This window comes from Indicator indicator, chromosome 8 (assembly GCF_027791375.1).
Source record: "Indicator indicator isolate 239-I01 chromosome 8, UM_Iind_1.1, whole genome shotgun sequence".
Lineage (NCBI taxonomy): Eukaryota > Metazoa > Chordata > Aves > Piciformes > Indicatoridae > Indicator > Indicator indicator.
The window spans coordinates 7,472,468-7,497,105 of NC_072017.1; the positions used below are offsets into that span (position 1 = coordinate 7,472,468).

The 24,638-nt window shown below is 41.6% G+C and overlaps 1 protein-coding gene across 1 annotated transcript in view; it reads right to left on the reverse strand.

Moving 5' to 3' along the window:
• Positions 1 to 1,577: 1,577 nt before the first annotated feature.
• Positions 1,578 to 24,638, reverse strand: part of NWD2 (NACHT and WD repeat domain containing 2) — a 53,801-nt gene continuing 30,740 nt past the window's right edge. Inside the window, exons 4-7 of the mRNA XM_054383217.1 lie at positions 10,659 to 10,862; positions 8,680 to 8,824; positions 7,792 to 8,381; positions 1,578 to 5,513 (exon numbers count right to left, since the gene is read on the reverse strand). Coding sequence (XP_054239192.1) covers positions 1,578 to 5,513; positions 7,792 to 8,381; positions 8,680 to 8,824; positions 10,659 to 10,862 — 4,875 coding nt within the window. The remainder of the gene's footprint in view (positions 5,514 to 7,791; positions 8,382 to 8,679; positions 8,825 to 10,658; positions 10,863 to 24,638) is intronic.

Sequence of the window (24,638 nt, forward strand, 5' to 3'; positions counted from 1 at the left end):
TTTTTCCCAACAATACAAAGTTTACATAAAAACATTCAGTATGATCTATTAGTTGCAAACAAGTTAGGAAAAAACTCATTCAAGTCACTTATAATACTATATTGGCTTGTACACTTAACATTCACACACTACATCAAGTTCTAGCTCAGCATTCATTTCTTGGAAATTTGTGGCATGGAGATCTGCTTTCAAAAAAGAAAACTGTTTTTGTTTAAATAATTGGAAGAAATTTCCACAGGTGTACCAACTTGAGGAGGGGAGAAAGTTTTTTATCCTTTCAGATCCAGTATTTTTATTTTACTTTATTCTCTTCACTTGGGAAAAAAATTAATTTCTTTATTAAAGCATTTGTCATTGTTTCACAATTTCTGCCTTGAAACTGGTAAAAGTGTACAAAAGGCTCAGAACAGTTCTAAAGCAGAAAGTGAAGCTCATAAGCACGTGGAAGTAAGAAAAACCCATTAGAAACTGGACCAGTAAAGAACCTTAGGACAGTCTTTACATTTAGTGGAGTATTTCAGCACATGTACAAGCAGTCCCAGAGTGTTTGGTCATCTGATCTGTGTTTAGCATGGGAAAGAACAGAAATGACAGTAAGGCAAACGTTATCAAGATTAATACACGGCATCTCTGAAAACTTTCTGTTAAGGTTACTTTGGGGACACAGGTGATACTTTAGATTTTCTTACCACAAAATGGATAGCAATCTTTTAACAGAAAGAAATGAAGGTGTTTTAACTTTTCATCTGTAACACCCTTTCTTTTTGAAAGAATTTTAAATATGACCTAATGTACTAATATACACTGTGAAGACAAAAGAAAATTCCCCCAAACCAAAAATAGCCCCCCCAAACCTACATTCTTTATATGATCTAGGTTCTTATCATTTTTATCACAATACAGAAACCTGAAATCCCTGCATGCAGTTAAAAAAAAAAAAAATCTTTCAGTCCATTCATTGAGGTGAGCAAATACTTAGCAGCTCACATTTATTTTTTTTTTGCAGCTGACTGGCACCTACTCCTTTCAACTCAAAGATTAATCTAGTTTAAAAAGAGCAACAAAAATTAGATATTTATAAATGATGGAATGTATCAAGTGTTCCAGGTTGGCAGGTGACATCTTGTCATTGCACCATCAAGCATGAAAACATTTTTGCAAATGGGTATAAAGTTGGCTGTTAGCTATAGACCCATCTATGCGACTTGGAATATAAAATAGTGGTCTGACTCTTCTCACCCATCATGTGGAGCTTTACTTCTAGTTAAAAGAGTTTGTCAATCCCAGATAAGATCACCTAACAATTTTGATAGTATTGCTAGAAATTTTTAATCAAGGCCTTGGTGAAATCTTGGACTGAACCTTGTATTCCGAAATGTAACAAAAACCAACCCTGCAGCCCATTTGCTTTATGTTTGCTTTTTTTTTCCCTGTAAGGATATTTGTGGAGGAAAACCCAGCTGGTCTGCCCTCTGCTAGTCCCATCTGTCTTCCAAGAAACACACGGATTTTTATGTGAATTCAGAAGACAAATCTATGCATCTATACTATTCAGATAAGCTAGTCCAGAGAGTTACTCAGTTGTCAGCAGTAAAGCCATGTCCTCGGCAGTCTATGGCTGCACACACTTTCTCATAGCAATAGTTGTGTTTTTTGGTTGGGGTTGCTTCACTCACCTCAGGCTCTGTAACTGTAATGGGGCTATCCCTTGCAAATACCTCGGTTGACTCCCTCCAAATGCAGTCTGCAGTTGCTTTGAAGCTGTAATTGTGACATTTTGGCCTAATCACTTGCATTGTATTGTTGAAAATCTGACGGCTGTTTGAAGTGGCAATTTTGATTTTCAACGTGGCGTCAACTCGATCCACTACGGTGTAAGTACCTATACTTCCATCATCAAACCCAATGATAATATTTAAATGTCTCTGAGAGACTGCAAGAAAAGTGGGAGTTTTATAAAGAGAACAGGCACCGATGTTTTTGCCATCTGCTAGCCTCATTACTATTAAAGTCGAGACTGCACCGTTCTCATCATCTTCTTCACTGCAAAAACAGATGTACACGAGGTAGCGGCCATCCCGGGACAGCCTCTGCCGCCAGATGATACCTGGAGCATGAACCACACGAAGTTTGCCACTGTATAGATCAAGAACATTGATGTTCTCATCACCACGGGTTATAATTCCTAGCTTCCCATTTGGGGAGATTTCGAAGTCTTCCAGAGTTTTTAAGAAGTTGGTGGGCAACTGCACACGTCTGCATATGACCTCTTCTGTCAGGCTCCAGATGTTCACAGTTTCAGTAGATGTTATAAATACTATAATATCTGGGCAGTCTGGTATCAGCTTAATATCCACGATGCTTGCACCATCATCACAGCAAAACTTCTTGGTTATACTGCCTGTCCAGAGACTCACTGCCAACACTTTGTTCTTTGCCATTCCGACCACAAACGTATTTGCAGTTGTTATAAATGCGTTCTGTAAGGCAACTAAAATATTGCAAACCCTATGTCCTGTAGCCAGCCGCCAAACTCTGGATGCATTCTGCTCACAGAGGGAGACCACAAATTGATCGTTATGAGTAATCATTAGCTCTGAGATTTTTTGTCCGTTAATGCGAAAGATATTTTCTCCACTAACAGTGTGCCACACATACTGGCTGCTCTTATCATCTGATGTAACCATTATCTCTCCAGATGAGGTCAGCACGCAGTTTTCAACAATACCTTCGTGCTTGAACACAGCTTCAATAAATCCAGTGCTGAAGTTCCACTTGTGGACAGAATCTGATCCATCCAAGGTGTATATCAATTCCCCTCTGGCTGGCAACACCAGTCTCTGGATAGGCTTGCCAGATTTGTCAATATTGGACATCGCGGTGATGATGTCAATATCCCAAATGGAAAGGACACCACTGGTGGATAAAGATAGCAGCATGTTGTGATGATTTGATTTAATTAGCCTGACTATAGTTCCTGAGATTTCCTGTAGGCTCGCCATACACTGTCCTGTATCTCTTCTCCAAACAAAAATGGCTGAGGTATTTTCCATTGAAGCAATTATACAGTTGCCATTTTTGGACAACACAGCAGATATGAAGCGCTCGTTGTGTTTAGCTCTGAACTTTTCAGCCACCTTCCACACACGAGTGTCAAGAAGTTCAATGCTGAGCGCCTTACAAATTAAAATTGCACTTTGGTCTTCAGAAAGCTCTATGCTGACAACTTCACTGTCTTCTCTCCTGCAGTCAAAGTCATCTGTAAGCTGGGGATTTGTGATGTCCTCCGTATTCCAAACAGAGAGGCTACCCTCATTGTCCACCATCACCATTTCTTGGGCTGTGTCCAGAATGAGAAGGAATTTCACAAACCCACTAGAAAATTCTGAGGTCACAGTGGCCAGCTTCTCTCCACTGCCCAAGTGGAAAATGGTCGCTGTGTTCAAGTACTGCCCACAGAATGCATAGACTCCATCTGGAGAGCACTGGACACAGGTCACCTCATACCAGCAGTGGAAGTGGTAGAGGGGCCAACCATAAAGAAGGTCTATGACAGTAACATCTTTGCTGGCCTCCAGCCAAGCCAGCGTGTGATTGACCGATAACGTAAATCCATTTATAAAACTGGAGCCCCCTCCAATCCCACAATGCTTTGACCCCTTAATTTCCACCTCAGACAAAAGACAGGAGTTTATGTTATCATATATCAAAAGAGTGTTGTTTGTTGTGGCCACTACGAGGTACTTCTCATCACTCGTGAGCTTCATCCCTAAGATAACCGACGGAGCTGTTGTAATCTGCCTGAGTAACTGGCGGGTCTCTACGTCCCAAGTACTGATGGAGCCATTTTCTAAAGCAGCAATAATGGTGCTGGGATTAAAAGTAGGCAGAATCTCAGTGACGTGCACGCAGCTGGACGAGAGCGGGAGGCGCTCAGGGCTGTAGGTCACGTCCATGGAGGAATGCAAAGGGACAATAGAGCAGTACTTGGGTCCGTCCTTGTCACATTCTAAGAGGAGATGTCTGAGCTTAGGCAATGAACTTACCACTGGGAGAAGCCTCTGCTGCAGCTCAGCGGAGAGCGAACCTGGGTATTTGACTACTTTGAATTTTATGCTGCGGAGGGTACTGGCCAGAAACTTCAGCTCCTTTTCTTGAGAGTAGCTGTAAGCCAGTTCTATGTCAGAAAGTGCTTTATCAAACTGCCCTATTCTAATCATGGTGTACAGCCAGCTGAAGTTCATAATGACTCCATACAGAAGATCATCTGTTTTTCCACATCTTGTCAAATGATGAATGAGCTCTGTCATTTTTCTGTGATTGATAAAAAAGATATCAGGCTCTAATGGATTACACTGAAAGACCCATGGCTGATCAGGTGCCTGCCTGTCAAAAGCAATCTGATCCATGCAGTGCTTTTCATCCACATGCAGGCCTCTACTGTCACGGTCAGGACAACCATTCAGATACTGGTCATTGTTGTAGAAAGGTTTTCTTCGTCCACCTGACCAAACCCCAAGGAAATACTCTGCCATGACTGTGTGCATTTCATGTAAGTCTTCTTCATTGTGCAGGTACAGTTTCTGGGCAATGAGCTGCAAGTGCCTATTTGCCCATAGAAGAAGCGTCACATTTTTCACCTGCCGCTCTATCAAGTAGCCCTGCAAGCCCTCCTTAAGCCTTGCAATGTATATATATGGAATTCTCAGTGGGTTACTTTCCCTGACACTCTCCCTCAGTTCATACATGACACTGTTGTCAAGGGCTAAAATATCTTCCAGCTCCATTTCACTCAGGCCAGATTTGGACATAGTGATGTAGCCAAGTGCTCTTGACAATAGTTTTGATCCGCACTTGTTTTCCAGTGACCAAAACAACTGCTCTATGCTTTCATGGACAGTGACGCAGAGGGAGGACTCATCCACATCTTTGTGCGATCTCCAGTTCCTGACCTCTCTGAAGGTCAAGTTCACAAACATAGGCAGTGTGCACTTGGAGAACGCTTCATTGACGTAGATTTGTTGCCCTGATGTTACTTTTCTTTTAACTCGCAGCAGCTGATGTTTCAGTACTTGGCTACACATCTTTCTGTCCCTTGCAGTCAATTCAATGTAGTTGTCTTCTTCATGAATAAGGCACCTCAGTTTTTGCAGGATCCCATGCTTGTTAGGCAGTGTTGACAAAATGATCCGTACAGAACGGGGAAGGTGAATGGGAAGCCACCAGAGCTTCCTGCCATCATCACTATCTGTCAGCTGTTCTAGGGCATCAAAGATTATTACCAGCGGCCTGTGGAATGAAGACTCATTCAAGAGATTGATGAACAAGTCCCGAAGGTCATGAATCTTTTTTGGGTAGCTTTGTACAAGGCAACGATAATTGACTGCTAATTGCTCACAAATGCTTTGAAGGATATTCTTCAGATCTGTACTTGTTTCGGTGGATCCCAAAAATCTTATCACTACCACAGGGTCAGAATCTGATCCCATCTCTTCTTGCAGCCAGGAATAGGACTAGAATACAGAGCACAGTTTAGTTAACATGTACGCACACTGGCAGACTTTGTGAGTAGTGACTGTCTATACACAAATAAACATTTGCAAACTTTACTAGTTGAATGGAAATGCTTTCACTGGCAGAGTTCAAGGCTGGTTTGCTTTACATGCACTGAATCAAATTCCTGTCATGTATCATTTCTTTAGCCTGGCTCATATCCCAGAACACGAAGACCCAGATACACAAAAAGGCTTATATCTAAGGGGACATGAGGAGAATATAGTCCATAAACCCCAGGGTACTCCTTGCAAAATCCCTGTCTCACTTCTGAAAGCCAGTAGGCAGATCCTCTTATTAACAAACTTCCTCAGACACTAAGCAATGTCATCCTTGGCCAGGCAAAGCAGCTTGCCACCTAAACCCATTTAACATTGATTCCAAGCGGAGTATAAATGCATGCCCCGAGAGCTTTGGAGGGCAGGGAGCAGAGTACGGATTGCCCTTTACTAGCAGGTTACCTCAATTCCTGGATCACAGAAGTACAGTCTGTCTTGGTGTGTCTGTGACTTTTGCTCTTACACACTGCTGCAATGGGTGAAAAATATCTCTTGCTGTTTGTTTTCTTCGCTTACCATACTCAAAGCAATTGTGGAATGTGGCTTTAATTCCTCTCTGTGAAGGCTAACACACTCAGTTCTCTTACTTGGTAAGCCTCGTCACCTCACTTTCAGTTATTACAGAATATTTTAACAGTATAAATTTGAGTCTCTAGATTAATTTATGCATGCACATCTGAAATAAGATCTTGAGATGCAAATCCCAGATTCATGCATGCAACTAATGACAACCTATAGGAAGTCACATTTGGGAAAGATATGGGGTTTTAAACATTATTGTTCCCTTCTCAATTTCCTTCTCAATGATTCAGCTGTTTCCCAGCCCTAAAGTCTCTGAGCATCCTTCAGGGAACTCAAAGTTGTGACTCTCAGCTGGAGAATTAGGCTTAGATATGCCATCTTGGTCGTCTTCTGCATCTGGTCCTGCCTTGCACAAGTGTTTCCCTCATCTCCCTGTAGTACTCAGCTGAATCACTTTAACAGCCTATGGCAGACAAAGGAGTACAGGTATTTCTGCAGGGCATTACAAGCTGCTAGCAGGTGTACCAAACTATTTCTGGACTAACTTCTGATGACAACATAAGATGGCATGACTTGGGAATAAGACTAAAACCAGCACATCATGTTTAGATGGTTCCTGATTCACAGGACCTCAGTGGGAAAAGAGGGAAAGAGATCCTTCTAAAATATATGCTATTAATTCAAAACTCTATTGATTCCACTTAGGTTTGTAAGAGCTCTGATAGGGTATTTTTGTTTTGCCTAAGCATGTGATACAGATACATTATTATGAAAACTCTTTTCCTGAGTATGCAGAATATATTTTATATACTGAGGCCTGCTGATAAAGGAAGACTGAGAACCAAGCTGGCCCTTACACACTAAAGCTCCTACCATCACCATATTGTGAGGGGCAACGGGTACAAAATGGAACACAGGAAGTTCCACCTCAACATCAGAAGTTCTACCCCAACACGGGAGAGGCATGGAATTGGTCTAGAGGATGGCCACAAAGATAATCAGAGGGCTGGAGCACCTCTCCTATGAAGACAGACTGAAAGCATTGTGGCTGTTCTCCCTGGAAAAGGGAAGGCTCCTAGGATACCTTATAGTTGCATTTCAATATCTGAAGGCGACCTACAGGAAGGCTGGGGAAGGACTGTTTAGAAGGGCTTGTAGTGATAGGACAAGGGACAATGGTCTGAAACTGGAGCAGGATAGATTAGGTTTGGACATTAGGACCAAACTCTTTACAAGGAGAGAGGTGAAATACTGCAACAGGTTGCCCAGGGATGTGGTTGAGGGAATGCCTCCTGTCCCTGGAGACATTCAAGATCAGACTTGATGTGGCCCTGGGAAGCCTGATCTAGTTGAAGATGTCCCTGCTGACTGCAAGGGGGGCTGGACAAGATGACCTTCAAGGGTTCTTTCCAACCCGATGCAATCTGTGAATCAGAAAAAACATCTTTACTGTGAGGCTGGAGCACTGGAACAGGCTGCCCAGAGATGTTATGGAGCCTCCTTTTCTGAAGACTTTCAAAACCTGTCTGGACACATTTCTGTGTGGCCTGCCCTAGGTGATCCTGCTTTGGCAGAAGAGCTCGACTCACTGATCTCTAGAGCTCCCTTCCAACCTCTACCATTCTGTAACTCTGTGATATGTGAAACGTTAATTTACCTTCTTTGCCACTTCAGCTAACAAAAGAGTCTTCCCCGTGCAAGGCCCTCCGTAGATGATCAGAGGGTTAACGTGTCCTATCTTGCTCGGCAGAACGTACTTGTGAACTGTGTTTAGTGCTTCGCATCGATACTCGTAGAAGGTGGAGTACATTTTACAGAGAGATGAGTGCTGGAGAACCTCATCATACAGCAAGTCTGTCTCGGTGTCAAAATTCTGCTGCACTGTTGCTTGGATGATATCAATCATGTCTTCATAGAACTGTTTGCCAAGTCCTTCAATGTAATGGTTCTCCACTTCTTGGGAGTAGCCCAGTTTCATGTCACAGTGAGTGACGGATGTGTAGACTCTCAGATTGGACGATGCGACGATGGTGGGAATGAATTCATCCCTGAGCTTGATCAGTTTCTCATGGGCTTCGGGATCTCGTAGGAACTTCCCAGCTGTATGCACCACATCCATGTATTTTCCCATCTCTGGAATCTTCACGAAACGCTCGATGTTGGCAATTTTCCGAATGTAGCAAACACACTTCTTTAGGAAAGCTGGGGTTTGTTTACCCAAGGCAAAATCAAGTTCATCTTCAATAGCTGAAGGATGAAAAGAGAACACAGAGTCTCTGTTATCTTTTTTTTTTTTTTTTTTTTTAAAGAGTTCAAGATCATCCCCCACCCCCAACGTGCAGATTTGGAAATGTTTGTGTCTGATTTCTGTAGAACAGAAAAAAAATCGCTGGCTGCTTTTGTGTAGGTTTTGGTCTCAAGCAAGGACAATGAACTTTTTGTCTTTCTCTTCAGTTAGATGAAAACAGAAAATAGATTTTCATGTTTGTGGAAAGGTTGATGGAAAAGACAATAAATGAATATATAGAAATAGTCTGAACTTTACCAGAGGAAAGATATCTCTTTGCTTGGCTGTGTTTCATTTTTCCTTTCTCATACAGCAATTTCACAGAGGTCTTAAAAATCTTCTTAATCTCTTCCGATATATCTTGCCATTTGGTCTCAGTCATGGTGTTTGAAGAGGATTCCATCTTTTAAAAATATCCAGAGTTAAACAGTAGCTGTAATACACACATCTACAACTTCAGAAAGGAAAAGTTTACTATCCACAGCCAGAATTAATGTGGTAACAAAGAAATGCATACAGTAAGAAGAAATAAAGAAGAGTTCAGCTTTTAATGCTGCAGACAATCACTATGTATTCCAGTTTGGAATGAATTTAGCTACTTGGAGTATTTTCTGAATTCCTACTGTAGGCAGCTAATGTAATATTTTGGAGGAATAAGAGCAGTAACACCTTTATAGAAAGAGAATTTTGGGAACCAAGCCTGAAATAATACTAATAAAGCAGTTATACTGCTAGAATTATTTCTCTTTTAATGTGAAGAAATAGTAATTATTTACACTTAGATCTCAAAACTGAAAATGAGATTCCTAGAGGAACCTGAAAAGAGGAATACTGAAAAGTATTTCAAAAATACTATACTTGACATGACTTTTGTTCACTTATTGCTATAGTAACAGTAATATTACTTTAATCAGAGAAGGACCTGGATGGAAATTCACTACTCCTTTCAGGTGGTATCTCCCAGATGCCACAATGGAGGTTCCTCCAAGGCAGTCATTGCTGCATTACTTACTGCAGGGATAGTGTTTAAGAGATCTCCAGTTTTCCTGGAGCGTGTAATAGGAAAAAGAATAACCTCCAGGATAAGCTCCCTAACACTTCCTTCTTGACATGTTCAGAGCTGTGTATCTGTTATTGCTTTCTGTAAGCTTATGAGATATAACTCTATGTTAGCTTAAAGTTATGAACTTCAAGTTATGAATTTACTCCTCTGTATCAGTAGCTTGAGGAAAGTTACAGTGTTTGCAACAATAAACCAGCCAAGCTTTAATAAAAGGGATGCTGTGGCTGTTAGCAGAACAATGCAGAGTTACAAAACTTGCATTCTCCCTGTGATCACTAGTACCCTAAATATAGAAATCCCCTAAAAAATCTAAATGACCTTGTTTGTAAATAATTTTAAAAAAATCTAAATATTATTTTTAAAGCACTCCTCATAATGAAAAGCTGTTTTCAATAATTAGCTACAATATACTGCCTTCAGCTCCTTAAAACTCGTTCCATGTCTATGTTTTTTTCATACAACAGTATAAATAAATGTTGTGCCACATGATAAGCGAACACAGTGCAATGGTTTAATTTAGCTTTCTTGCATAATACAGAGTATACTCAAAATGAAGTGAGCACTCTGGTAAGAACTTCCCTTTTTTGTGCACTGAAATCTGTCCTTGGGTGTATAGGATGTACAGGAGGGCAGAATTGAGCCCTGGGTAATACACAGTTTTTATTGTCATCAAAGACATTTCTCATTTAAAAATTATAATTAACACAGTTCAAAAGTCTGTTAGAATACAGTTAATAAGTTGAAAGTATGAGCTCTGACTCAGGGTAGCACTAAGCACTTGTTTGACTGTTAAAGAGCTTTCTTGTACGGGCAGAAGGGAAGGTGTTTATCTCCTCTGCAAATCCTGAAATCTAGCAAAAGCACAAGAGCAGGGCAGGAGGCCTGAGCTCCATCATCAGGGAAGAGAAATCCATACAACTGTCCCACTGCCCCCAGCAGGTGATGAATTGCTACAATCTTCTTGCCCCAGGTGTTAACAGGACAGAAGTCATGACCTGTTGTGTTTCTTGGTGTTTCACTGCTGCTCCCTTCACCCTGTCTGGCAAAGGACCACACACCCTGGTTGCTTAGATGTGCACAGGGCTGAAGAAGCGAATTCAGTGCCTGGCCCTGGGAACTGTCCCCCACTCTCACTGACTGAGAAGAATTTTGTGAGGAGGTGACTAAGACTTACCGTGTTCTGGTAGTTCTTCAGCATTTCAGATTTTGGTCTGAGGTAATAGGCTGGTGGCACCGCGTTCTCATCCCTGCAGTACCACTCCTCTAAAATCCTTGTCTCTAGCTTGGCTTCTACAGCAGCATCCAGGATCATTTCAAATTCTGCTGACTCAACCTCCCCGGGGATTCGGATGTTCCCATACTTCTCTCCCAACAGGCCCTGTGTATTTGCAGGAAGGTATGGATTAAATTTTGATTTTTGACTATGTAAAAACCCTCCACAGCATCTGAATTTCATAAAAATCAGGGTGGCAGTACTTTAATTTTGAAATTGCTAGGAAGGGAAACAAACCCCATGCAATGTTCCAGGCTGGAAAAGTGACCGGTAGAAAAAGACCTGGAGGTGTTGGCTGATGGTGGGCTAAATATGAGCCAGCAGTGTGCTCAGGTGGCCAAGAAGGCAAACAGCATCCTGGTCTGGATCCGGAATACTGCGTCCAGCAGGAGTAGGGAAGTGATTGTCCCCCTGTACTCAGCACTGGTGAGGCTGCACCTTGAACACTGCGTTCAGTTGTGGGGCCCTCACTGCAAGAAAGATATTGAGGTATTGGAGCAAGTCCAGAGAAGGGCAATGAAGCTGGTGTAGGGTCTGGGGAACAGGTCTGGTGAGGAGCAGCTGAGGGAACTGGGCTTGTTCAGCCCGGAGAAGAGGAGGCTGAGGGGAGACCTCATTGCTCTCTACAGTTTCCTGAAAGGAGGTTGTAGTGAGGTGGGGGTTGGTCTCTTCTCCCTAGGATCAGCTGATAGGATGAGAAGGAATGGCCTGAAATTGTGCCTGGGGAAGTTTATGTTGTATATTGGAGAAAATTTCTTTCCTGCAAGATTGGTCAGGCATTGGAACAGTCTACGCAGGGAAGTGGTGGAGTTGCCATCCCTGGAGCTGTTCAAGAAACATGTGGATGTGGCACTTCAGGACATGGTTTACTGACCATGGTGGTGTTAAGTCAATGGTTGGACTTGATAATCTCAGAGGTCTTTTCCAATCAAACCCATTCTATGATCCTGTGAAATACAATGTGTGGGGCATTACTGTTGAGGATACTGAACTGATCTGCATTCTGTTATGGTGACTTGGTAAAGTTTCAGGTGGACACATTGTCTTTTGTAGTATTAACTGGTACCAAAGCCAAAAGGCTTTCAAAAACCAAAAATGATCCCCAGGGAGGTGGTTGAATCCCCATCCTTAGAGGTGTTTAAAAGCCACAGAACTGTGGTGCTCAGGGACATAGTTTAGCACCAGCTTTGGTAGAGTTAGATTATGGTTGGACTCAATGACCTTAAAGGTCTTTCCCAATAAAAATGATTCCATGATTCTATGAAGAGAAGAAATTTAAAAATATCCAACCTACTTTCTTAGCACAATACTGACTCATGTATTATTGATTCCCATTAGTCATAGGTTGGCATTAATCTTGCATAAAAATGCCAATGTTGAAACCCATTCCTCTGGACTCAGGCTGCATCTCTGATTCCTTTATCTCTGTGTTTATTCTTAGTTTCAACACCAATGAGACAGATTTTATGTTCTGTTAGATGAGAATGGACATGATGTTATGTAGAGCTTGTATTGATACAATTAAAAATGTGGCTTATACCAGCAATACCAAGGATCAATGTTGCCCAGTCACAAGCTGCTTTCCCTTATTGCAAAAATGTTGAATGTCTTTGCTCCAGAAGCTGTTCAGTGAAAGGAGCAATGGGGCAAGGTAAAAGTGGTTTTTGGTCAACTACCAAGTAGAAATAGAAGTAGAAATAGAAATGTCAGTACCTAAGTGCACATATTTGGCATGCAAATGCCACAGGGAGCCTACAGGAAAGCTGGAGAGTGACTTTTCATAATGATGTCTAGCAACAGGACAAGGGGGAATGGTTTTAAGATGAGGAAGAGTAGGTTTAGACTCGGTCTTAAGGAGAAGTTCTTCAGTATGAGGGTGGTGAGACTCTGGAATTGGTTGCCCAGAGTGGTTGTGGATGTGTCCTCTCTGGAGGTGTTTAAGGTCAGATTGGATGAGGCCTTGAGCAACCAAGTCTAGTTGAAAGGAGTCCCTGCCCATGGCAGGGGGGCTGGAGTAGATGATCTCTGAGGTCCCTTCCAGCCTAAGCCATTCTGTGATTCTATGCAGGTAAAGGTTTGAGGAAGTAATTTCTGAAACTATGGCATGAGAGATTTTTCACCTTCAACACTGAAGATTAAAATACTGGTTACAATGCTGTGAATTTTGAATTTATTTCCATAGTCTGCTGTCCCTAAATATTTATAAAAAGAGAACAGAGGAAAACTTTATAGAAGATAGAGTTGCAGGACATTCCTGCATTCTTTTGACAAATTTGTGATCATCAGCTTAATTCTGTATTCAAATCTTGGTCTAGAGAAGTCAGTGAGAACTGTCACTTCCTTTGAAGTAGGATTTTTTATTTCTTCCCTTATTTAAATGGATTCAGCAAAGACTCTGAGTTAATGAGGAGTGCTTAATGCAGAGAGGAACCAACAGTATTGGCATCTTGATCTGAATAAGCAAGATCTTAGTAAGGTAACACTAATGCAAATACAATGGTACTCTAAAAATGTAAATGACCTTGTTTGTAAATAATACAAATGTTTACTGTTATAAAAGCACTCATAATGAGAAGCTGTTTAATACTTTTCCAGCTGTAACTAAACTCTGACAATCAATAACTGATGATGATGAAGCTTGCTTCACTCATTATAAAAGCATGAAGCTGCAGATGCCTTTTCTGAATACAGTTATTCTGAAGGTACTCAAGGGGCTCATAGAATCCTAGAATGATTTGCGTTGGAAGTGATCTTAAAGATCATCTAGTTCCATGTCCCTGCCATGGGCACAGACACCTCCCACTAGAACAGCTTGTTCAGGGCCCCATCCAACCTGACTTTCAACCCTTCCACCTTGGAGCCTCCACAGCTTCTCTGGCAACCTGTTTCAGTGACCCACCACCCTCATGGGGAAGAATTTCCTTCTTCCTCAGTTGAGCTTCTTCCAGTTTGAAACCATTACCCCTCATTCTGCCACTCCATGCCTTTGTCAAATATCCCTTTCCAGCTCTCCTGGAGGCCCCCTTCAAATAATGGAAGGCTGCATCATGCTAGATGCTGTAGCCTCACAGCAGAGAGGTCAGAGCAGTGCACATGAACACTTCCTAGGCTCTTCCAGGCCAAACCACTGCAGTTAACTCTGACCACAGCTCATGCTGTCTAAATTAACCTGGCTGATTTCTGCCTGGACCAGGTCAGAAAGAGCTCACATGAATACAGAGCTGGCTCTGCTGGTAAGCCTCCAACACAAGAGTATTAACAAAGGGCTGATGGACAGAAACAAGGCAATGTCTGTCCACTGAGAGATGAAGGACAATAGGAATAGTGGCAGTTCATGTGTGGCGTGTTTCAGTCTCTGACAAGTCCCAGCACCCCAGTCCTTCATAAAGCTGCTCCAACAGTGAGGCATTAGCGGAAACAAAGGTTTGCCTGGTTGCCCATTCATGTTCCAGAGTAGCTTCCTCAAGGAGCTAGGAGAAAGCAACAAATGCATTCAGTAACTAGAATTAAATAATAATAATTGCATTGAAATGTTCCAGTATTTTTATTGCGTGTATGTATTTTTCCTGTGTAGTTATTCTAACCAGTAGCTCCTCTCACAGAGTGCTGCTTTGCTTCTTCACATAATGAGACAACTGGTGAAAATTTGTACTTTTTACTGTTCTGATCTATTCATAGAGCCCTGGAATTTTGGAATTCTGATGCTGCAAAGGTGTAAATAAAATATAATATTATTTTCCTTCTTTATTCAAGTGAAGCTAATAATTCATATCATGCTGAACTGCAAGCATTTGCACATTCAGGTTGGTGTAGAAATCTCACAAATTTCGCTCAGAGGAGCTTTGCCATGCAAATTTTGTAATTATCTCAAAGCAATTATTACTTGAAATTCATTAGGCTGCTCTTTTTCTGAACTGAAGTCCAGTGGATTCAATAGACAGTTGCCCAAGCAAAGATCAATAGCTGGGCCCCTCATTAACCATACTAAAATGTCAACACTAAAATGTCTGGGTTTAATATACTGACTTTAATCAATTAGATTTGTTTTGGCATTATTCTGTATACTTTTCTGCTTCTCTGGTACAGTTCATGCTGTTCTCTCTTCTCTGGACTATAGGTAAATAACAAAGGCAGTACTTTAAAATGAAAAGAGAGATGCTTTTTCCTTCTATCTTGTCTGTCATTGCAAGAGACATTATGTAAATAATCTTGTGTTAGGGATCATCCTCCTGGCTACTAGAACAAAACAGAATGAAAAGGAACTTGGACATGATCAGAATACTGGAACCACCAGGGATGACAGCATCACAACCTTTTAAATAAAACAGATGCCTATGCAAATACTATCTGAAAGCCTTCACATTTTGTAAAATCAAATCTTAAACAGCAGAGGATACACATTTAGCACTGTGTACCTTGATGCTATAGATGGCATTGCTAGTATTTTGCTAGTCCAGCATTTGCTGAAGGAAAAGTGGCCATATACTGCAGAGGAACTGCACAGATAAAAGAGTGTCCTCCATTTGGGATGATGACAGTGAGCATCCATAAAGCTTACCAAACAACAAAATAAGCCTTGCATTGTTTTGTTTTGAGGTATTTCTTCTCTTCTTGCTTGGTTGTGGTTTATGGAAATGAAGGTTGATCTTAAAAGATGACACATGCACAGTATAAGAAGAGAAGGAAGTCTGAGTGAATATATGTGACACTGCAAGGTGAAAACTAAGTGTAGTTTATCTTGGCATCTAGTGTTCATCAGCTGAGCACCATATAAGGATCTAAATGTGCTACACCATTTAGTTTAGAACATAGGAAAAGGAAGATACAGAGGTCATGCCAGTAACCCCATGGCGATGTGTTTTTATCCTGAGAACTGCTCAGGGAACAGCAGGCAGCATGGTGAAGAGAAGTTTTCTGTAACTGGAAGAGGGTAGATTTAGACTGGATATTAGAAAGAAATTCTTTAAAAAGAGAGTGGTGAGCCATTGGAACAGGTTACCTAGGGAGGCTGCGAATGCCCCTTCCCTGGAGGTGTTCAAGGCTAGGTTGGATAGGGCCTTGAGCAACCTGGTCTAGCTAGGAAGTGTCCCAGTTTCACTGGCCATTTAACTGAGGTACTGACACACAGCTTTGTTTTTCTGGAGAGGACAAATGTAGGTGATGCTGTTTTCTAAGAGGACTGCAATATCACAGCCCAGAGATGGAAGCAGGAGGCATGCTGAGGAAGTGCAGCTGTTCTCTGCTGAAAGGTTGAAGCTTGAATGCTGAACTACATCACATAACCACATCAAGTTTCTGAGGAACAGTTCTTTACCTAAGCACACCGTCCTCCAGATGCACTGCACATTTTCCATTAACAGTGGTCACCAATTAAAAAAAGACTAAGGAGTAGAAGCTGATAATTGTGTTCACCAGATCTTAGTAAACTGTTTCTAAGGCTATGCGGCAGCCTTAGGCTGGATGCATTTATGCACACAAGCTGCGAAAACTACATCACCCCATGTTTAGATACAGAGGTGAGGCTTGGAAGTATCTCCTCCTACCTGGTACCAGGGAATAGAATCACAGAATGTTAGGGGTTGGAAGGGACCTCCGGAGATCATTGAGTCCAACTCCCCTGCCAAAGCAGGATCACTTAGCTCAGGCTGCATAGGAACGCATCTGGAAAGTCTCCAGAGAATGAGACTCCACAGCCTCCCTGGACAGCCTGTTCAAGTGCTCCAGCATCCTCACTATAAAGAAATGTTGAGGTGGAACCTCCTGTGTTCTAGCACCCATTGCTCCTTGTCCTGTCACAGGGCACAACTGAAAGGAGACTGGCACTTTCTTCTTGACACCCACCCCTCAGTTATTTATAGATATCGATCAGATTCCCTCTCAGCCTTCTTAAGACTAAACAGCCCCAGGTCTCTCAGTCTCTCTTCATAGAAGAGATGTTCCAGTCCCACAGTCATCTTCGTAGCTCTCCATCGGACTCTCTCCAGCAGATCCCCATCTTGAACTGGGGAGCTCAAAACTGGACACAATATTCCAGGTGTGGTCTCACCAAAGCAGAGTAGAATAGCTACCTCCCTTCCGCTCTTTTGGTGTTGTTATGGTTAAATTTATACCTTGCTGTGTGAGTGTAGTCTATCAGGGTACCACAAAACCACTCCAGCCTTAGAGAAGTAAATAAAAAGCTCTGAATTGAAGTTTACTTCCAGTGGCTTTAGTGTCTGAACTGGATCCATGGCCAGCAGCCTTTGGAAATACCTGCCCCCCTCTCTATATTCAAGTAAAAGCAAATTTCTTCATAGAAAAATGAAGCAACAGAATTTACAGAAAATATAACTTCTTACAACCTTCATGTTGTTTCCTACTCAGGCTGCAAATAACAATACTGTCAGACCTGTGTGAAAAATATCCCAGTACTCTACAGTAATAACCTCCAACTTGGATGTGTGATAACAACACTGCAGCATTTTGATGATTATTAGAGGAAACTATTTTTAAAGGGAACAGTAATATTTATGCTATGTTCAGTACCAAGAGACAGCTTTATATGTAGACCTGTGAATCAAAATCTCCCACCTGATGAGTCATTTTCCTTTAATAGTAAACCAGCAAATTAAAGACTCATAAGATTGAAGGTAATTGAACTGTTTAAAGCTACCAGGCTGCCAAACACACATAAAACCCTCAGCAACCATTTGTATTTAACAAAACTTGAAGCTTGGGAAGGGCAGATTTAGACTGGATATTAGGAAGAAATGCTTTACAGTGAGGCTGGTGAGACACTGGAATAGGCTGCCCAGGGAGGCCATGAATACCCTGTCTCTGGAGGTGTTCAAGGCCAGGTTGGATGAGGCCCTGGAGCCACCCAGTCTAGCTAGGAGGTGTCCCTGCCCATGACAGGGTGGGGGTTGGAACTAGATGATATTTAAGGTCCCTTCCAATCCAAAACCATTCTATGAATCCATGAATTAACACAGGGAAAAATCAGCAGTAGTCTTCTTAGCTTTGCTGAGTCCAAGGCTGAAGTTCCTATTACGTGAGTAAGAAATTACTGGTTAGATCCAGATGCGGAATATTTTTCCCTCTGATCTTCTTGGAGTACAAAGGTATTAAAATTATAGGCACAGTCACAACAATGAGCAAGAAGAGGAAGTCAGATTTGGATTTGATCTTGATATGATGGATTCTCACATTCATCAGACTTTATCACTAAAATGGCCAGGACCCGTAATACCATTCCTTTTATTAATGCAGAACAAACTGAAATTTGATAGAATCATAGAATCACTGAATCTTTTTGGTTGGTAAAGACATCTAGGATCATCAAGTCCAACCAGTATCTAACTCTACCAAGTCTGATGCTACACTGTGTTCCTCAGCACCACATCTCTGCAGCTTTTAAACACTTCCACAAGTTCCAGTGTTTAAGAAACCAGGTAGATTTTATTCCAGCTAGGAGATTTAATGAGGATTTAATAAAACAAGATGCCAAATATCAGCAAGTTATATTCATTACTGACTGGTTTCATTAATCTCTTTAAAAAGGTATGTATCAACAGCTGCAAAGCAAGTAATTTGAAACTTCAGTTGTAATATTTTGTGAAGTGATTTCACATACTTGCCAACTCCAGAGCAAAAATTGTCTTGCTGTTTTGTCAACAGAGAAAGCTTCAGATTAATTAAAATACAGTTTTGCCACTGGTGAGTGACCAGATCTAATGATCTTTTGCTGGGCTTCATGGGATCAGTCCTCCCACTTGTACTTCTTAGTCTCTGTGAGGTTTCCTTCCACAACAATGCTAGCAGCATGATGGCCCATTCAGCTTTAGACTGACATGGAACTAGTAGGCCCTTCTGTATGCTCTTAACTTATGTGCATGTCTCCTACTTTTCACATGTTTTGAGGGGAAGAATTTTTTTTCTGCTTTATTATATTATAAATTTTGAGAGAAAGAATTTTTTTTCCTGCTTTATTATATTATAAATTTGTGGGAGGCTAGAAAGGGCAGTAGCATACTTGCAGGATGAAAGGAACTAATGCCTATGAAAGGAACTAATAATCTAAACTTTAATAGCAGTCAAGGAGAGAAAGAAAAATGTGAAAGAGCTCTTCAAAAAAAGCTGATCTGAAGTAAAAAGACTAAAGCAAGCACTGTGATGACAAAGATTAAAGCTTGTCTTGGCTTTATAAACCACACCCCTTACACCCTTGCCTGCAGCTGACAAAGAATAATATTGCTTGAAGTATTCAGAGTGTCAACGATCTTCACAGTTAATTCAGACCACCAAATATTACAATGAGAATGCTAAACCTTCTAATTTCATTTATATTAAATACAAATCCATCTTTTCATAAAGCCATCTCCAGAACTGCCACATTTCAAGAACTCTTGTTCTTCATTTCTACCCAGTATTAGTTTTGCATTTCTAATGCAGATGAAAAAATTCACCTTTATATGTCCTCTTAGCTTTCACATACCATATATCTTCAAGACTGGAATAGCTTAAAATCAAACCTTGCCTGCAGTAGCTTTCTGCTGGGATATCTTCATGCCTTTCCTAACACTAATTTTTAACTAAAAGGCAATCAGATCTAATATTAATTGTAAGTGTACAAGCACTAAATGCTAGATACTGCCTGCAGGGAATAGGTCAAGTCATTAGCTAAATGTTAAAAAATTCTGTAGCAAGGCCCCAGGGGAAACAAATGAAATATGGCAAAGAACATCAGGTCATGACACTTGTCTCAATTAAAACACTACCTTGCCTTTGCCATGCAATGGAATGGGCAAGAGGCACAGTCTGTGCTCTGCCAAAGTGTGTGGCCAGGCACTGAACTGCTTTGCCAGCCAGGAGCTGCAATATTATTCCAAATTCTTTTTAAACAGTAATTTCTATAGCATGCAAAACAGCTAACAAGAAAAGAACATGTAGCTTACTCATCATAATTACAGGCTCCATAGCATCTCCATAGCACCTCCTCATGACAAGGTGACCTCCTTAGTGGATGAAGGAAAGGCTGTGGATGTTGTTTACCTGGACTTTAATAAAGCCCTTGATACTGTTTCCCACAGCATTCTCCTGGAGAAACTGACTGCTCGTGGCTTGGGTGGGTGGCTACTTCACTGGGTAAAAAAACTGGCTGGATGGCCAGGCCCAAAGAGTGCTGGTGAATGGACTTAAATCCAGTTTGTGGTCAGTCGGGGCTCAGTACTGGGACCAGTTCTCTTTAATATCTTTATCAATAATCTGGATGAGGGGATTGTTGTATCCTCAGTAAGTTTGCAGATGACTCTAAATTGGATGGGAGTGCTGTTCTGCTTCAGGGTGGAGTGACCTGGCCAGACTAGATTGATGGTCTGAGGCCACTGCATGACATTCAATGAGGCCAAGTGCTGGGTTCTGCACTTGGGTCATAACAACCCTATGAACATTCTAGACTTGGAGCAGAGTGGCTGGAAACTGCCCAGCAGAGAGGGGCCTGAGGGTGTTGGTCAACAACTGGCTGAACACGAGCCAGTGTGTGCCCAGGTGGCCAAGAAGGCCATCAGCATCCTGGCCTGGATCAGCAATAGTGTGGCCAGCAGGACCAGGGGGGTGATTGTGCCCCTGTGCTGAACACTGGTGAGGCCACACCTTAAGTACCTGGTTCAGGTTTTGGATCCTCACTACAAGAAAGAAATGGAAGTGCTGGAGTATGTGCAGAGAAGGGCAATGAAGCTGGTGAAGGGTCTGGAGAAGACGTCTGGTGAAGGGTCTGGAGAAGAGATCTGGTGAAGGGCAGCTTACCAATTCCATGATCCTAAGCAAAAATTCACTGGTGGTTTTTGGTTTTTTTTTTTTTTTTTTTGAGGTGGAGTGGAATATAAAGTTACTCTGTGAGGTTATCCAGTTATGAAAGGAAAAAGCACATGAACAGGAACTCCAACAAAAGCACTTTGCACCAAACCCAAGTATTTTAAGAGAAAAGAGGCAATACCTTCCATATGCATACCAGAATCACTATGAAGAACACTGATACTGTCTCTTATTTTAGTTCTGTAACTTCTTATCTTTCACGGAAGGGAAAAGGGATCCTGTCAACTTACACAGCCTGATCATACAAGAAACCCAACTGACCAAGTTACTGCTAGGTGGATTTAGCAATAATCAGACTGAAAACTGAGATAGTTAATTTGTGGGTCTGTTACTCATAGCAACCTTCCAGTACATGAAAGGGGCTACAAGAAAGTTGGGAAGGGACTTTTTACAAGGGCTTGTTGTGACAGGATGAGAGGGAATGGATTGAAGCTTGAGGAGGGTAGTTTTAGACTGGAGATTAGGAAGAAATTCTTTACAGTGAGGGTGGTGAGACACTGGAACAGGTTGCCCAGGAAGGTCATGGATTACCCCTCCCTTAAGGTGTTCAAGGCTAGGTTGAATGAGGCCTTGAGCAACCTGGTCTAGTGGAAGGTGTCCCTGCTCATGGCAGGGGGTTTAAAATTAGATGATCTTGAAGGTTCCTTCCAACCTAAACCATTCTACGAATCTCTGTATTTGAGGAAAGGGAGGGTATATACCCTAGGTGCAAGTATCATTAAGAGTTCTCTTTGAATTTATCAACTCCCTGCTGAATACTGTAAAGTTTGCTTTTTTTTTTTTTTTTTAAACACAAAATTAAGACTGCAAGATTTGGGATTTCACCCACCAACCCCTTCTTAGTTCTGCAGAATAGCTAATGTTGGCTTTCTGGTCTACAGTCTTATTTGTAGATCAGAACATTACATCTAGCTTATGACAATACTGCCTCAGAAGGTGGTTTGGTAAAGCTCCTGAGGGTCAAGAGGAAACAAATCTCATATATCTCATGTAGCCTGTTTTTTCTTCTACACATTATACATAGAATGATAGAAATCTGAGCTTATGCTAATCTTGTTCTCACTAATATGGTAATTTATATTAAATATAATACCTAACCTTTCTGGAAGGCAGCACCAAAAATCCTCTTTATGTCAAGAAAAAGAAATACAGTGACTTAGCAGAAAATATGACTGCAGGCTGAAAATGCAAACTATTTTAAGACCCATCAAAACTCATGCAGTTTCTGTGTTCCACCAAAATGCTGCCTGATGAATTTTGTAGCACTTTGCAGTGGCACATGTTTAAAAAATGGGTAAGCATTTTTAGACTCCAGATTTGAGTTTTAAAGAATCAGAGATGATTGACAATACATTCCCAGCCCTTAAGCAGACCAAGGAACTCACTTACGATAGCTTAATCACAGAGCCTCACCCTGTGCTCGATTCCACTCTGTGTATGTGTGGTTTTCAGAGACAAACAAGGAAATGGGTGTACAACCCTTGCCTGTTAGTCTGGTGACTGTAAAAGAAGACCTGGTCTTGCTGAGGGGAAGCTGGTATACTCTGCCTTTAAAATTGAATCACTTTTTCTGTTCTGAAGGATTAAAAAAATACACAAAGCTCCACTTTGACATTCACAGAAAAATCTTTCCTGCTGGCCAAGTCTATCGAAAACAGGATTAGTGTCCACAGACATACACTTCACTTCAGATTAATGTCAATGAGTTCCACGGAGTCACTCCTGACATGCTGTATGACACCAAACCCACTTAGGTTAGAGAGAGTTGTGATTTAGACCAGATGCGGAGTGAGAAGACAATTCAGTCTGGTATTTGTTTCTTGCAATATACTTTATTGGGAGTGGTGGGCTATTGTGCCACGTCTGGTTCCAGCTATTGAGGATGAGTTGCACCAGGAGAGGTTTAGGTTGGATATTAGAAGAAACTTCTTGACTGAAAGGGTTCTCGAAGACTGGAACAGGCTCCCCAGGGAGGTGGTCGAATCCCCATCCCTGGAGGTGTTTAAAAGCCACAGAGATGTGGTACTGAGGGACATGGTTTAGCACCAGACTTGGCAGAGTTAGATTATGGTTGGACTTAAATTGTCTTAAAGATTTTTTCCAGCCAAAACAATTCTGTGATTCTATTTCTCCTCATTCACTGAAAAACTACATACCGAGCTGCTTCCTTGAGGAAAATTCAATTCTAAAGTGTACCAAGCATGTGTCCCTTCTGCTGAATGTCCTAAGAGCATTAGGTTCTGGGCAGTCCCCATAAGATGCCTGTCTCATTACAGACACATTTGATTGACTTGAGCCTCCCTAACTTAAGCCATGGCCATTTTACCAGAGAGCTAAAGCAAAACGTAACTCAGGTGTTCCAGAACCTGGATATATTTGGTTTTCACATTAGGGATAAATCCTAGTGTACTGCCAGAACTGAAATAGGAGTTGAGGAGATTGAACAGAGCTGGAGTAATATCATTTGGAATTTTCTCTGAGCTGGAATGTGATCAGAATTAATGATCAGCCATTTGTACTAAGCAAAGAGAGCCAAGTAGTAGTGTATTTCATGGGCTGATGTACTGTAGGAACAAAAAGATCCAGGGGTGTAAAGAACATTTCACTCCTCAATTTTCCATATTTTGTCTTGAGTTTCAGGGTGATTTAAGGACATGCCAAATATTGTAAATTGCTAATACGTAATTCCTAAAGGAATCTCAGTTTTACAATGATCTGTCTGTTTTTAATGGTTTATTAGTGCTGAAATTAACAACAAGCTGTCAATAATTGGAGAGAAATAATGTAAATTACATCAGCTGTTTGGAGTAGGTAGAAAACGTTTTTACTCTTTTGGGGGCCAGATTATTTAAATGATGACTGGAGAGAACCTCTTAGGTTTGTACAAACCCAAATATACCAAATTAAGCAAATCATGATGGGCTACAAACTCTTTCATTTCCATTTCTCTGCTTCATTTCACACATAGGCAGAGACTGTGTGGTGCTGCACAGATGGAAGAGAGCACACGTGTTAGAACTTGCAGGCTGTGTTTGAAGAGAAGTGCAGAGAAGCCTGCCAGTTCTCTCATCTGAACTAAGACATAAGGTTTAGATTGGGTATTAGAAGAAACTTCCTGACTGAAAGGGTTCTCAAATGCTGGAACAGGCTCCCCAGGGAGGTGGTGGAATCCCCATCCCTGGAGGTGTTTCAAAGGAGCAGAGATGTGGTGCTGAGGGACATGGTTTAGCAGCAGACTTAGTAGAGTTAGGTTGGACTTGATCTTAAAGGTCCTTTCCAATCAAAACCATTCTATGATTGTAGGATTCTACATCAGGGAGCCCTGATAAAAGGTCAGTAAACCTATTCTGCAAGTAATCATTACAGTCTTAATTGGTATCAAGCACTGTACTTGGCTTCCTAAATTATTAGTCTAACTCCTTAGTGTCTCCTTGCTTTTAATGGAGAAATTGTCATCCAGAAGGTGACTCAGATATTCATGGAGCTACCTATATTTATCTACTAGTTATTAAAAGTGTTCAGACTAGATCTGAATAGACAAATCCCATTCATGATCGCTACTGAGTACATTCAGAAGAGAGTGGTTGAGGGAGGTTCTCCTCCTGCTCTGTTCTGCCCTGGTGAGACCACATCTGGAGTATTGTGTCTAGTTTTGGGCTCCTCAGTTCAAGACAGACAGGGAGGTACTAGAGAGAGTCCAGCAGAGGTCTACAAGGATGATGAAGAGACAGGAATTTCTGAGGAAAGGCTGAGAAATGTGGGGCTGTTTTGGCCTGGAGAAGACTGAGAGGGGATCTTACTAATGTTTACAAATATCTGAAATGTGGGTGTCAAGAAGAAGGAGCCAGTCTCTTTTCAGTGGTGCCCTGTGATAAGATGGAGGGCAATGGATGCAAACTAGAACACTGGAGGTTTACCTCAACACAGGGAGACACTTCACGCTGAGGGTGCCAGAGCACTGAAATAGGCTGCTCAGAGAGGTTGCAGAGTTTCCTTTTCTGGAGACTTTCCAAACCTGTCTGGATGTGT